A 14,605-nucleotide genomic window follows, 5' to 3' on the forward strand; every position below is an offset into this window, starting at 1 on the left:
GCAAATTGTTTTCAAAAATCTTTGTTTGAACGCTAGGGAGTTTTCTAGAAAATGTGTTTACCATATATTTTAAAAATACCAGTTGTCTCTCTGGGTACTGATTTGGTATTATCTTAATTAGCAGAACCGTCAGCAGGAGGGGCTAGTGAGGGGGCAAAGGCAGCTGTTTTACGGGTGTTGACAGTTTTTGAGGAAAAAATCAAGACATAATAAAGAACCACATCTTTAAGAAACTTGGCTCGTTTTACTGTTTTTAAGCACTGTAACCTGAATTGATTAAATGCTGTTTTACTTCCGAGGGGACTGTTGCACATACATTCACGTTCTTTTTCACGGGCCTTCACGCTTTTTTCGACGCGTGAAAAAAGGTTTTCAACAAGTGGCGCCTTCAGCAGCTAAAAGCCCAGGTAAACGCCAATCGCGTGCTCCATGGGAGAGCACTTACGGTATCTTCATCTTGCCACGTCCAATTATTAAAAAGAAGTCGATATTAAAGGCTAATTTCAACACCTTAACCGCGGCTTTAAGGGCGCAGGCAGTGAGGCAGCCGCGCGCGACGACCACTACCCCTCCCGCCACGGCCAGCTGCCACACGCGCGCGCCCGCGCCCGCGCCCGCGCCCCCCCCCCCCCCCCCCCGCGCAGGCGCAGCGGCAGCCACCGGATAGCGGGCGGAGGAGGCGGGGTTAACGGCTTCGCCCCTGGCGCCTGCGCACTGGCGCGGCCCGGCGCCTCAGCGAGAGCGGGGGCAGCGGCGGAGGTGACAGCGGCGGAGGGCGGCAGCGGTGAGCCTCTTCTTCCTTCCTCAGCCGCCATTTCGGGATGCCGTGAGGGGGATGCGCTGCTGCCCCGGGGGCTGTGTGGCCCTGCCATCGCTCGGGCCGGGCACAGCCCGGCCCGAGCGATGGCAGGGCCACACAGCCGCGGGGCGGGAGGTGCTCTCACCAAGGCCGGGCGATGTGGGCCGTCCTTCAGCCCTTCCAGCCCGGGATCCAAACCTCTATTTCGGGATCCAAAACCTCTACTCCGAATGCGCGCCCCGAGTTTGTGGGACAAACTCGTCACGGGGCGTCCAGAGGGGACAAAACTAAGCTGGGGAAAAAAAATACACTTCTTCCCGTCAATGTAGGTGCTGGTGTTTAACTAGAAAACGTGTCCCGGAGTTACTGTTTTAGTGAGGTTTTAAATGTAAATGATTTTATTTCCTCTGCTGCATGAGGCTGTGCCGTTGTACTGGATGTCAGCGTACTTAAGGCTCCACTAGTACTACCAGTCTTTTATGGATAACAGAGTAACTTTATCTAGTGCTATTGTACCCAGTTCTGTGTCCTGACAAATTACTTATGTGCTTATATAACAGAACCTATACTCTAAAGGCTATGATCAGTAAAGAACATTATCAACACAATTGAAGCATCATACCCTTTGCATTTTACCTAGCTTTTCTAGCCACCTCTAGCTCTTTAGGACCAAGACTGAAAGAGGCAAGGACCATTAGATCAGGATAATTGGACTGGGAACGCATCGGTCATGTTAATTGCACAGGTTTTTTGATATTGTTTCACTACTGGTTTTTTTATGATCATTAATCTTTGTGAATCTGCAAGTGTTACAAAACTGTTACCCAGCTCATGGCTTAAAGACTGAATCACTTAAATAGGAAGTACCCAGAAGGCTTCTGAAAGGGCTAGGTCTCAAAAATGAAACAGACTTTCAAAATTCAGCATACCATTGTGTCATTGAAGGAATTTGTGGTCTGTTGGGGGTGTATAAGAAATAATGTGTGATGTGCTGATTTGTATTTCACATTGCTCACGGAAGTAGCGATACATAGAAGATAAGGTAGCTTGTATGGCTTCATAATACTTAAGAATATAGAAGACACTTTTAAATGACTGTGGGACCTGGTAACTTTCTCATGTAGAATCAAAACCATTTCATATTTGTGTTTGGAATAAACCCCTAGAACAAAGCATGGAGGACTAAAATACAGAAAGGATAGATTTTGGGTTTAAGATTCTAATCTTCTAATTCAAGATATTCAAAGTCATTTAAACCATACTTAGAAATAGACTAAGCTGTATGTCGGCAGTCTTCTGCAATAAATTACAGTGAAGATTCTAGTATTTTTAAACAAAAAGGTCCTGAGCTGTACACTGTATTTGAGAATGTGCTTGTGTGTAACCGCACTGTTGCTTTTCAGAGCCTTTATGTACACTGAGGTCAGTGTCTAAATGTGGAGTCTTGTATGTGCATGTATCTTTCAAGACTGAGGCTCTGTACTTGTTAATGTTTTTATGTTATGCCTTTTTGATAATCACAAAATGTGGGGAAAAAATCTGGTAACTTAGACTAAGCTTTTAATACTTTTAAAGTTTTTTTTTTTCAGAGTAAAGGATAGAACAAACTTCCATATTCCAGCAAGGAGAAAACAGTGCAGTCCAGAACAGGGGGAGTAGAAAATTAGAATTTGTAAAAAAAAAAAGCCATAATCATTTTTGTGTTAATCTATCCTTTTGGTAGGCTCTATATCTAAGAAAAGATGGCAGATCCTTGGCAAGAATGTATGGATTATGCAGTTGCTTTAGCAAGGAAAGCTGGGGACGTAAGTATAAACTATTTATAAATAATAACATTATTTATTGAGTCTAGTATGTATATAGCTTTTGAAGGAGTTTGATGTTAGACGTTCTTCTGAGGAGTATTTTGTCAAAAACATAAATTAGCAGTCATTCAATGATGTTCAAGTTCACGATTGGAGTGCCTTTCATGTTTACAGCTTGGTTAATTTAAGAAAACAACTTTGCACTTTTCTTTGGACCAGAGTCTGATTAAAGACTAAGAAGTATCTTTTGTTCCTTAAATCTGATTTTAAAAAAAAAAATAAATTCTGAATTGTGGTAAACAAAGAGCATCTTTGTTTTTCCCCTTAAACTGCACCTGTCTACCTTATTATTTTACCACCTGAACGCTGTTGACAGTCTTTCTTGTGAACACCTCAGTCAACTTTATACAGTGGCTTGTTGTTGGCACGAGATTCCACATCATGTTCTCTTATGAAGACTGCTTTACTTCTATAAATAAAAAGTATCCCTTGCAGTGGCAGTACTTTGCCCTTTTGTGATCTAAGATGGCTTAGAACAAGAAAGTGTTTGCACATCTTGGCAGAGCCTTAGCCTAAGTGGTTACCAAATGTTCAGTTCTTGGTAGTTCTGCTTGGTACATTTGAATGCTATTGCAGCCAGACAAGATGGCACATGTACTAATTCTGTCTCCTGGAGCTGCAGAATCTGCAGAACATTGTCCCTGCAATGACCTCATTAAAGTCTTCCCTCAGAAAATCTTTCTAAGTTATAGTAAAATAATTCTGTGGGCTGTGAGGCATGGATTCTTGCTTAAGCTGATTCTGATAGTTTTAAGATCATAAATGCAGGGTCTGGCTAAAAATAGCTGACTTAAGCTCAGTCTTAAGTGTTTCATTCAACTCTGGTATTTAAATTCATAAATCTAAAACTTGTCCTAACAAAATAGAGCTCAGTTTCATGTACCAGTGGATCTTCTTGTAGTACTTAGATTTAGGGTCATGTAAAAATTTGTGCTGAGTAGGGACTGGAGATAGATGCAAGGGTAAGCCTCAGCTCCTGCAGTTAAATCCAGGTTTTGTCACTGCTTGTGTTTGTATTTTGTACGTGCAGTATAGAAATTACAGTAAAAATGATGCTCAGATATTTGGGAAAACTAGTATTTTCCATACTGCTAATGGAGAAAGTTTTTTTTTCTTTTTTTATTTCTTTTGTTAACAGATAATCCATGGAGCACTCAAAGAAGAAATATCCATTATGACTAAAAGTTCACCAGTAGATCTAGTGACAGAAACTGATCAAAAAGTAGAAAACTTCATTATTTCTTTGATAAAAGAAAAGTATCCTTCTCACAGGTACGGCTTCTTACCAATACGCGTTTGATAGAAGAAGGGGAGAGGTGACTGGAAGAAGAAAATGGAAAGTTTGTGATTTTGCTTGGTAAAATTTCATTATGATTGGCATGCTGGAAAGTTACAGAATTCTCCCTTACTCTCAGTATATTAAGTAGTTTAGAGTAGTAGTGGGTTGAAGTTTTGCCCAAATGCTTCTAAATTAATTGCTAGCTAATTTTGTCATTCGCTTAGAGGGCTGTAGTAACAAAACAAGGTGTCCCCAGGGTCTACTGACACGAGTTTAGCCTTGCTCAAGACTTATGCTGAAAGTCACTTCCAGCTGAACCAGCTGTAAATAACTTCTTAGTTTTTTTGTGTTGAAGAATCAAAGGTGGCCTCAAGATACCCGAACCCCAAATTTCTTGTCTGCTGTTGGCTGTTGAAACTAGCATGCCTTTGCTGTCTATGCTGGATGGGTCCCATGGTACTGAGTGTGCCTTTGGCAAATCTCATACAGTTTAAGAACATCAAACATCCTTAAAAGAAGACAGGATCTTCTGATTCTGCATAACTGAAAGTCTGCTATACAAAATACTGATTTTTTTTATTGCTCTTCCCTTTTTTTTTCCCCTCCCCCCCACCCCTCCTCCCCCATCCCTGAAAGACATTTATTCTTGAAGGGTGAATTGTATGTATTTTACTTACTTTTACTTACATGGGACTTTCTTTCCCATTTTGACATAATGGCTCAAGTTTAATACAGTTTCCTTAAAGTGAGTTTGCTAATTTTTCTTGCATTTTCTTGGAGATTTTCTTATTGTAGCTGTATATGTGAAACATAATAAATATGCATAGAATTGGAACAACTGAGGTGATGCAAAATGTCAGTAACCTAGCCAAGTTAGTGTAAGCATACAGACTTGTGGAATGACCTTGAAATAACAGTTTCTGTGACATTGATAAACATTTTAGAATATTTTAGCTTCTTTTTATATTAGATAATTGAGATCACATTAGACATACTGGTGTTGAATTTCTAATTAATTACTCATCCACCTAAATAGCTATTCAGTCTCTCTCTTGTCTTTGTGAAGATCCGCTGCTTTTTGGAAACAAGCTGTTTCTTTCTGAGCAATCATCTTCACTTCCATAGTTATTCATAAAATGCCTAATCAATATTAAAGGGACCTTATTTGTTTACTCTCAGCAGTTCTCCTCATTTTACATGTTTGTGGAGGAAAGCATGTGTTTGATGCATACTTTTCATAGGTTGAGTAGTATGTGATAAATTTAACAACATGCAGAAGGCGTAGAAGAGAATTCCACCTGTTTACACTCATCCCAATAATTTTGCAGTTCAAAACAAATACTTTCATAAGCAGCAAAAAATGTGAAATTTGGGTTCCTGTGGCGCTGTGCCTTGTGTATCCCTTGAGTTTAGTATTATGGTTGAGCATGCACTCTGCCGTCTTCTTCAGGAGGAGCTCTGGTTTGGATTTCATCCCTTTACCATGTTACCATTTTTGTAATGCTTGTAAAACTAAACAGTTTTGAGACTAACAACTTTCTGTCATATTTGGGTTGAAATCAGACCAAATTTAACAGTTACTGCAGTGGTCGAACCAAATGCATATGACCACAAAGGCTTTCTTCAGCTAAAACACAAGCTAAAAGGTAGTGTTTTATAGTACAAATAAACTGAAAGGTGTAAATAGCTACAAGTATTCTGACTAAAATTTGATGATGCTGTTAGTGGAAAAAATGATGAAAACTTCAATGTTAAAATGTAAAGTTAATTACGTAAAGTTCTTTTCCCCACATATTATGCTTATCTCTGACATCATAAATATCGATGCAAGCTTGGTCAGATGTGGTTGGTGCTTTTCAGATAAATTGTGTATTTCTCAACTTTTTCCATATGATCACTGATGGTACAAAAACCTACATGTTACTTTAAGAATTTTAATTTCAAGGACAGTGTTGTAATTCAGACCTCTTAAACAATTTCTTTGTATCTTTTAAATGTGTTTGCTACTCTAGCTTCATCGGAGAAGAATCTGTTGCAGCTGGAGAGGGCAGCATTTTGACGGATAACCCCACATGGATTATAGACCCTATTGACGGAACTACCAACTTCGTACACAGGTCCACCTTTCATTTTTTTTAATGTTAGCAACTTCAACTGATTACCTTTTTTCTTTCTCCAGTTCCATGAAAGTTTTTTTCACTTTTAAATTGCTTTAAAAGAGATACGCTGAACTTGTTAATAGTTACAAATTATTATTTGCATTTATTGAGAGCCATTGGGCAGTTTTTGTAATTATTTTAGTATTTCTGTAAGTATTATAATAGTCTCACTCTGTAACCAACAGCAGTTGTTCTGTGAGAGGCCCATACTATATAGCAGGAGTCAGCAGCCTTTAGCACGGGTGCCAAAGATAGGTGGGCAGATTTTAACAGTAGAGCAACAGGACTCAGAATTAAGAGTTGCAGCATCTTCAGAGAGGCCTTAGTGAGAAGTGATAACAGCTCCAAGTGCTGATTTCTAAGAAATTTCAAATTCGCTGTGATCTAGGAGCCGCTACCGTGAAAGAAAGCAGAATATCACCAGTGACTGTCTAGTGGTATTTTGCACCGGGGTGAGGATGACACTAGTAGGTACACTACTTCCAGTGTAATGCTGACTGCCTGTTCCTTCTGTCTTTGAAACATGATAAATTTTGGCCCTGATGAGCTTTTCTGAGCGTACTTGATTCCAATTTTGAAATGACTGCCGCTATGTGTGCCATGGCTTTAAACAGCTGCTGAATCCTGCTAAATTACATGTTCAGAAAGCTATAAGAAAAGAACCTGTTCTGCTGGACTTACAGACTTAGAAGTCTGTATTTTTTGCAGCTAGTAATTAAAGCAAATGTTTTGGAACTGCAAATTTTGAAGAGTAAAAAATAATAATAAAAAAATAATTGGTTGATCGTTAAAAACTTAGACTGAGATGCAGCCCACCATGTCCTATATACTCCCACTGCCTTCACTCTTCCCCCTGCATTCTTCCTTCTCACCTCAGTATCCATCTTTCTCATTGCTTTGGTGGAGAAAGTGGAGGTGGGGGGAGAGGTGACTTGCGTCTTTTGATGAGACCATTTTGGCCAGCTTGTTCCTTCTGAGAAAGGTTAGTAGCGTAGAGGCTTGCTTGTATTCTTTGGCTATAAAATGACGGTCCCTAAGCTCGTAACAGCTGTAACAGGGATGACAGTCCCTAAGCTGTAACAGGCTTAGTTTCAGTGGGTGGAAAAGTTTGTATTTTAAATGGTAATTGGTGTTGTTGGGTCTATTTTCGTAGTAAATTGTGCAAGTTCCAGAAAACTAATATTTCCTATGTAGTCCAAGTTTCTTTTTGAAATATACATTACATTTAACTGAACGTTGTTTTTATTAAGAGTAAGCATGGTAATGAAAGAAGCATAGTGTCTCACTATAAATTAGTGAAATGTTTTGTTTTGTAGGTTTCCATTTGTGGCAGTTTCAATTGGCTTTGTTGTAAACAAAAAGGTATACTTTTTATTACTTAATATCTAATCAGTCAAAACCAAATTAATTCCTTGTTGCTAGTTATAACTAAGATCTGTATTTTCACAGTAAATAGGAAGAAAGGGAAAACAACCTCAAGGTATCTTTACTTTTTCTTGCAGACAGAGTTTGGAATTGTGTATAGTTGTATAGAAGACAAGATGTATACTGCCAGAAAAGGAAAAGGTGCATTCTGCAATGGTCAAAAACTTCAAGTATCAGGCCAAGAAGGTAAGCTGAACTGAGTAGCTTATTTCTAGAAATTACATTTATTTTGCAAATGAGGCATCAACAGTTTTAAACCTGGATATATTCCTATTTCTTAGCTCATAGTTTTGTTTTGCAAAGACAGGCTTTTTTTGGCCATGGGTTGTTCGGTTTTGAGAAACAGCTTTTATGTTCTCTTTGATGCATGTAACGTGCTTGTGATCTTTGCAAAATCAGAACTCGGCAATTGAAGATTTTATTCCCTGTGTGTCTGTGGATTGTGTTTTTTTGGTTGTTTGGGTTTTTTTAATTCCCTGTCTGTCTGTAATCCGTCTGTGACTGTTCTTTAGAGTCTGACAAATCTACCAAACAATTCAGCTTCTTCCAGGTGCGAACTAGTGGTTTAAATCAGTATCACTCTTGTATATTTACTACCCTGTGTGAAGTAAAATCCACACTTAGTGGGACCTTTAAAGATCTGAGGACTGTTCTAATTTTTATAGCAACAGAATTTTATTTACTAATGACATTGATTAATGTATATGCACAATTGAACCAGATCATGCTGTGTTTGCTGTATTTTATTTTTTCATGCCATTTTCCATGTAAGAACAGATTTCTATACATTCAGTATATGTAATATTTATATTAAAATACCTTGCTTTTATTCAGTCTTGTAAGAAAGCAATGAAGTAAACCCTGCTAATTACTGTTGTTATATAAGTTGTACTGTTGGAAAGGTGAGGTTTTATTTCTTTTCCAGACATTACAAAATCCCTTTTAGTAACAGAATTGGGATCAAATCGTGATCCAGAGACTGTAAAAATAGTTCTTTCTAACATGGAAAGGCTTCTCAGTATTCCTATTCACGGGTAAGATACTTCCTATTTTTTACATTTACTGATAGTGTTAATATTGTAAATATGATCATTTTTAGGAAGGATTGGTTGCATTACATTTGACACCTTAAATGTGAAATATGATTTCTGCAGAGAAACTCTAAGTGTGTTTAACTTTTTCAAGCGGGGACATATCTAAGAGAACCCTAACTATCAGTATTGAGAAGCGAAGCATGTTTGGTGTTGTAGGACTGAAAAATATTTTATTTGCTAGTTAAAAAAATTAAATACCATTTTGTGCCCTTCTTTTTTTTTCAGAAACACACAAGGAGTAAAACTGGATAAACAGAAGCTATATTACATTTCTTAGTTTCCGTTCCCTGTAGTAATGAAAATCGTTGGTTTTTAATATGTATCAGAAGACAAAAGTAGATCTCCCTTTCCTCTTTCAACACCATACAATTTTTTTGAATTTGTCCAAGTAGTTGAAATTATCCATAAACTGCTCTTATTTTGGTTACATTCCCTGCTTCCTGTCCTCCAGATAAGCCAAAGCCTACATTTCCACAAACCATTTTACGTCTAAAGGTGGTTTCAGTAGACAGTTTTTTGTTACTCAACCCTACTCATGTTTCTGATCTAAAAGGGGTTGTAGTTTTATGCTGAGATTCTCAGGATTCTTGTTTTGACACTTAACACGTAGATTTTTTTCTACTGTCAAAAAGTCTTCTGGTGTCATTAAAAAATATATGCTAAATTGTAAGCAGGGAATACATTTTGGGTTTGTTGTCAGTTCAACTTTGGTATTTTATTTGTAAACAGTAAATTGAGATTGGAGTTTATTTAAGTTGCTTCTTGCAGTAACTTAGCTGCTATCAGTTACAATTTGATGTACATTTTACTGATAATTTAAATAACTGCAATTATTTGTACAAGTCACACTTATTAAGTGCAAAAGAAACTGGAATTTGTAGCACAAGGGTTTTGATGAAAGTTACCCAGACCAAATTTATGTTGCGTAATTTATTTTTTGTGATTACTGCTGTTAGGGGTTTTTGCAAGTCAGAGATGCTTACTGAGCATCACCAGAGAAGCTGAAGTAACTGTTTTTTCAATGCCGAGAACAGTGTACACTCTACTTGAATTCTTGTATTCAAAAAGCAAAGTAGAATATCTGTTATTGTTTCATGGGTAGGTATCTTCCATAATATGTTTTAGGTTAAGAAGTTGTTCAAGATGTGTTTTTACTCTAAAACAAAATTGTTTAACAGAATTCATAAATGTAATTTCTGGAAATTTGCTATATTGGGAGAGCGCTTCAAGCCACTTAAAAAATTGGGAATGAAGTTTTGCTTCTTTGTTTCACTGCAGCATTCCATCACATTTTCTCTAGCTCATTTCACTTTGCGTATGATGCTTGTGTGTTCTCTGTGCAGTGTACACAGACATTGTGACTTTCTTCCAAACTGTTCTCAATTAAAAAACCAACTGTGTCTCCTTTAGGATCAGAGCTGTTGGTACAGCAGCTGTGAACATGTGCCTTGTGGCAACGGGTGGAGCTGATGCCTATTATGAAATGGGGATTCACTGCTGGGATATGGCAGGGGCTGGAATCATTATTACTGAAGCAGGTGGAGTACTGCTAGATGTATCAGGTAAATACACGGGCATGCATGATACTCTTTTGTCCTTTTAAATCGCTAATTGGGAGCAAAACATGGCTGAAATGAGAAGGCAAAGAGGTTTTTCAATCCTCTTTCCAAGTTACTACTACTGAACAGAGTTCCCATCCAGTTAATAGACAAAGAGAGAGTCAATTGTATGTTCTTAAGCTACAAGACAACCTTTACTCCCTTGGCTGAGCACCTGGAAGAGTGGGAAAAAAGACAGTAAACATACACTGAAGAGAATTTAAATGTAGCTCATGAGAGATACCTGTTGTGTTAAATGCATTTTTATCCAGGGGCAAAACTTGGTCCTAAATAGTAATGTATCATTTACACTTGATTTTTTTCAGTGCTCATTTTCTTATCAGCTTTTAATTTTCTCCAGATATAAGCTAGTTGTTTTGCTTGCTTTGATTTCTAGGTGGACCATTTGATTTGATGTCTCGAAGAATAATTGCAGCAAGTAGTCGAGCTATAGGAGAGAGAATAGCCAAAGCACTTCAAATAATTCCTCTGAAAAGGGATGATGCAACTAACTGAATACCAAAACTACACCTTAAATGTAATTATATAATGTTGTCTCATACTCCCATGTGGTAGGTATCCCTTGAACCTGATAAAAAGGTAGATAGAGGTAGTCTTTCAATACTGGTGTGACTGCTAAGTAGTGTTTTGAGATTGGACCAACATTCTAAGTAAGCTTTTACTGTTAAGCATTTTATTTAACATCACAATTACATAAAGATCTATAAAAAGAAGCAAATATATACAGCTAATATTTTCAAGTTTTATGCTACACTGGAAGGCATAGCAAGAGACTCCTTGATGTATAGATAAATAAAAATCTCTAGTTCCGTAAGTGACAAAACAAATTTCACTGTCCTAACACCATGTCATCACATCTGATCCTGAACCCAAAAAGATGAAGGCATTACTGTTTATCCAGTCTTTCTCTATCTTGTCTGTTGTTTTCTTCAGTGTCATCAGGGTATCCATTTCCTTACCTTGTTACAGTTTTTGCGGATGTAGTTCACACATTTCCAAACCTTTTATAGCTGCCTGTAGTTTTGGCTCTAATTTAAAGCCTTTATTACTTAGCTGTCATTGTTTTCGTAGTCATCGTTCTACCTTTCTTATGGTAGATAAACACAGTCTCTTCTTTAGCCTCTTATGTGGCCAGTACACTTGCAAATTCATTACAGTTGCAAAAATAATAGTTACTGTGCCGGAAAATACGTGCGTCTCCCAGAAAGAAGTTCTGAGGACACCTTCTGTCACCAAATGGACTTACTCTAAATTAAGATGAAGTATGGTTTGCATTTGATCATTGGAAACGACTGATAATAGGTCCTCTACCTTATTCTTGGCAGTTATAATTCCTGTTAATTTTGCTTGGGTTTCTCCATGGATGAGTGTGTTTCAAAGTCTAAGGAATCATTAAAATCCAAGAGAGTTTTCAGTAACTCAGCTGGCAAAAAAATAAGCCCATAGACCAGATTTTTTACATCATTTTCTGAGAATTATGAAAGCAGTGACCAACCAGGATGAGGTTTCCATTGTGTTCTAGAGCATACAGGCACAAAAGAAGATACATGTCTAAACCTAAAGGGTTTATAAATCTTAAGAAATATTAGTAATTTCATTCTTGGTGTCAATTGTTCTAAACTTCAAAAACTGTACTAGTTCTTTGAATTTTTGTATTTAAGATTGTTAAAAGTATCAGTGTACTGTTAAAATAATTAATGTACTTTAAAAAAAAGATTTAACTTAGATCAGTTTTTAGTCTGATTTTTCCGTGTCTAAAGTTTCCTAAAGAAAGTTGTCTCATTGGTGGTGTTCCAGTCAAGGCACAGCAATGCTTTGGAAAACCTGACTTTTTGTACTGCTGTCTGACTATTTTTATTTTGGAAAACGGTGTTCTCTGTCTTGAAGTTTCAACAGATCTCTTATTATAAATTTCAGTCTTTTATATCAGTTGATTTTTGCAGATTTTGCAGAAATATTTAATTTGAAGTTATATCTAATGCCAGATGATTAACGTTAATGAGATCAGCCAGCTATTTAAAGGTCTTGTCAAAAAGCCAGACTTATATTAATTTTACTTTTTAAATTCCCATTGACAAGGATAGAAACTTCTTGAGCATTTCACTGTAACTTTATTGCTGTAAATTATGTGGAATCATCATTATTTCTTGAGAAGTATGTCTACTGTACCATTTCTGTGGCTTTTGTTTAACAAATTCTGCATAACTTTTTATAAACTGATTTATTTGTGAAATGGAGACATGTCTAAAAAATACTTGGGAGAACACGTTCGAAATAAATATGCTTTAGCAGCATCAGCTTCAGATGTGCTTCCTGTCTTAACATTCATCAGAGTGCAATGCTGGGTCCCAACAAGCTGGATTTGTGGGCTTCAAACTTTCTCCGAGTTGAACACTTTCTCTTCTTGGCCTCTGACGTACACAGATGATAAACTGTTGTGCCTTTAGATAAGTGGGATTATGTATACACCTGCAGTAGGTTTTTAGAGTGAATTTTTAGACGGATCGTGGTGCATTAATCAGCTCCAACCTCAGAGCTCAAACTTTACGGATTATCTTGCCTGTGATTTGTTTTGGAGGCCCATCAGCTGGTTGAAGCATGTAGCTTTCTCACTGTTTGCTTTCCTAATAATGCTCTTTGAGGAAAAAATTATATGAATTTCCCATCTTGGACCTCTCACTCTATTTGTGTTGGAGACCAGCCTAATTTTTTTTTTTTACTCTGTAAATGGCAGCTTTTATCAATTGCCTGCTTTCTTTTTAATTTCAGTCTCCCTTTCAGGGGGATCAGAAATCCCTGTTGTTTGCTACTTTGCTAAGCGTTATCTTCTCAGATGACTCTTCATCTAATATGTGGTCACTTCTTTCATCATGTGAAAGGACACCAAAATGTAATTATTAAGTTTAAAGGCATTTTCTTTTTGGTTCTGTGCTAGCCTGCAATTTTGGCAAATTTTTGTAGTGTTTTTTGTAGTAAACCAGAGAAGTCATGATTGCTGTGTAATCAAAATGCTTTTGAGAGATTATATATGAGAGGTAGTCCCTGAATGTTCAAAACAATAGAATACCTGGTTTTGTTGCTTTGAAAGATGGAGTGATGGAGATAATAATCTTAGATTTTTTTTTTTTTTTAATAATTTAAGATACATTTACACAAGATAGCTTTTGCTGGGCAATGAGACAATGGGAAAGGAAAACCAGTTACCACAGATTGAACAGATAGACTGTCAAATTAAGATCATGAATGTTCCTCATGAAGACATCAACAGTCCAGTATACAGGAAGCTTTCTTACATAGCTTTTCAGTGAACAACTCATTACTTCAGCTGGCAAATTCTACTATGGTTTGAATCTCCACTCTGAGTGAAGAACGCTCAAAACTTACAGGTGCAAGAAGGAGAAGATCAGGTGGACAGATTTGGCAACTGGAGCAAGTGAAAAGTTCCAAGAAATACGACTGGAAATTAAAGGAACATATGGGCAAATTTAACGAGTCCCTTCACCTTTACTTTGAGAATTTGACTGAATGGTCAACATCATCACTGTAGTTGCTACAGAGCCTACTGCTATTCTTAACAAAGGTCTTCAGAGTAGGGGTACTGATTTTTAGCCCGAGACTAAAACAATCAGTACTACAAAATAGGCAATACTGATTTTTAGCACTGATATGTATGAAAAAGGGGAGGTAGCCTTAGTCTACCATCCTGGCTATCATCCCTGTTCACTAGTCCTCTCCATTTGTTGATTTGCTGATAGTTTGTGATTGTTTTCTATGACAACCTGCAAAGCTTTGCTCCTCCTTCAAAGCAGCGTGTTCCAGTAGATTCAATCCTTCAGAACTTTTCCCAGCATGAAATATTGCCAAAGACAAAGTCATAAAAGGCTTTAGGCTCTCGTCCAGCCCTGTTAAGCAGCCCTGCAGAAAATGCCTCCCCTTGCCCCCCCAATGAAATATGGACTATTCCTCATATCTGTGACACAAAGCTATAGTTTTAATTCTGCAGTCTAATGCCTAGGTGTGAACTAGACATCCTGACTAGATAGAAAATGTCAACCTGTGACCTCAGTGTGAAGCAATCTAAATAAGGGAGATCTCTTTCTTTTCCTGAGCTTCTTCCCATCCTCTCAAAACCAGCTGCTAATTCGGCTCTATTCGCTACCTGTGAGTGAAGTAATTGCTTCACAAGTCTGATCCTGTCGCTAAAGTGCTGACAGGCAACTTTCCAACAGCACACTGGTTTTGGATCTACAGCAGTTGGCATGGCTTCCTTTGTTTGCACAAACTCTAGACAACAGAAGGATGTTGTCAGTGATGTGACACCTCAAGAGTCTCTGCCGGAGCCAGTCAGCCAGATCTCCCGGACAG

At 37.7% G+C, this 14,605-nt stretch overlaps 1 protein-coding gene across 1 annotated transcript; it reads left to right on the forward strand.

The window, feature by feature from the left end:
* Nucleotides 1-719: 719 nt before the first annotated feature.
* Nucleotides 720-12,543, forward strand: IMPA1 (inositol monophosphatase 1). Its single transcript, XM_076329492.1, has 9 exons — nucleotides 720-784; nucleotides 2,523-2,604; nucleotides 3,803-3,936; nucleotides 5,956-6,060; nucleotides 7,419-7,464; nucleotides 7,605-7,713; nucleotides 8,453-8,561; nucleotides 10,032-10,183; nucleotides 10,617-12,543. The coding sequence occupies exons 2-9, from the start codon at nucleotides 2,542-2,544 to the stop codon at nucleotides 10,733-10,735; spliced, it is 837 nt and encodes a 278-aa protein (XP_076185607.1). The 5' UTR covers nucleotides 720-784; nucleotides 2,523-2,541; the 3' UTR covers nucleotides 10,736-12,543.
* The last annotated feature ends 2,062 nt before the right edge of the window (nucleotides 12,544-14,605 follow it).

The sequence above is a fragment of the Aptenodytes patagonicus genome, chromosome 2, assembly GCF_965638725.1.
Source record: "Aptenodytes patagonicus chromosome 2, bAptPat1.pri.cur, whole genome shotgun sequence".
NCBI lineage: Eukaryota > Metazoa > Chordata > Aves > Sphenisciformes > Spheniscidae > Aptenodytes > Aptenodytes patagonicus.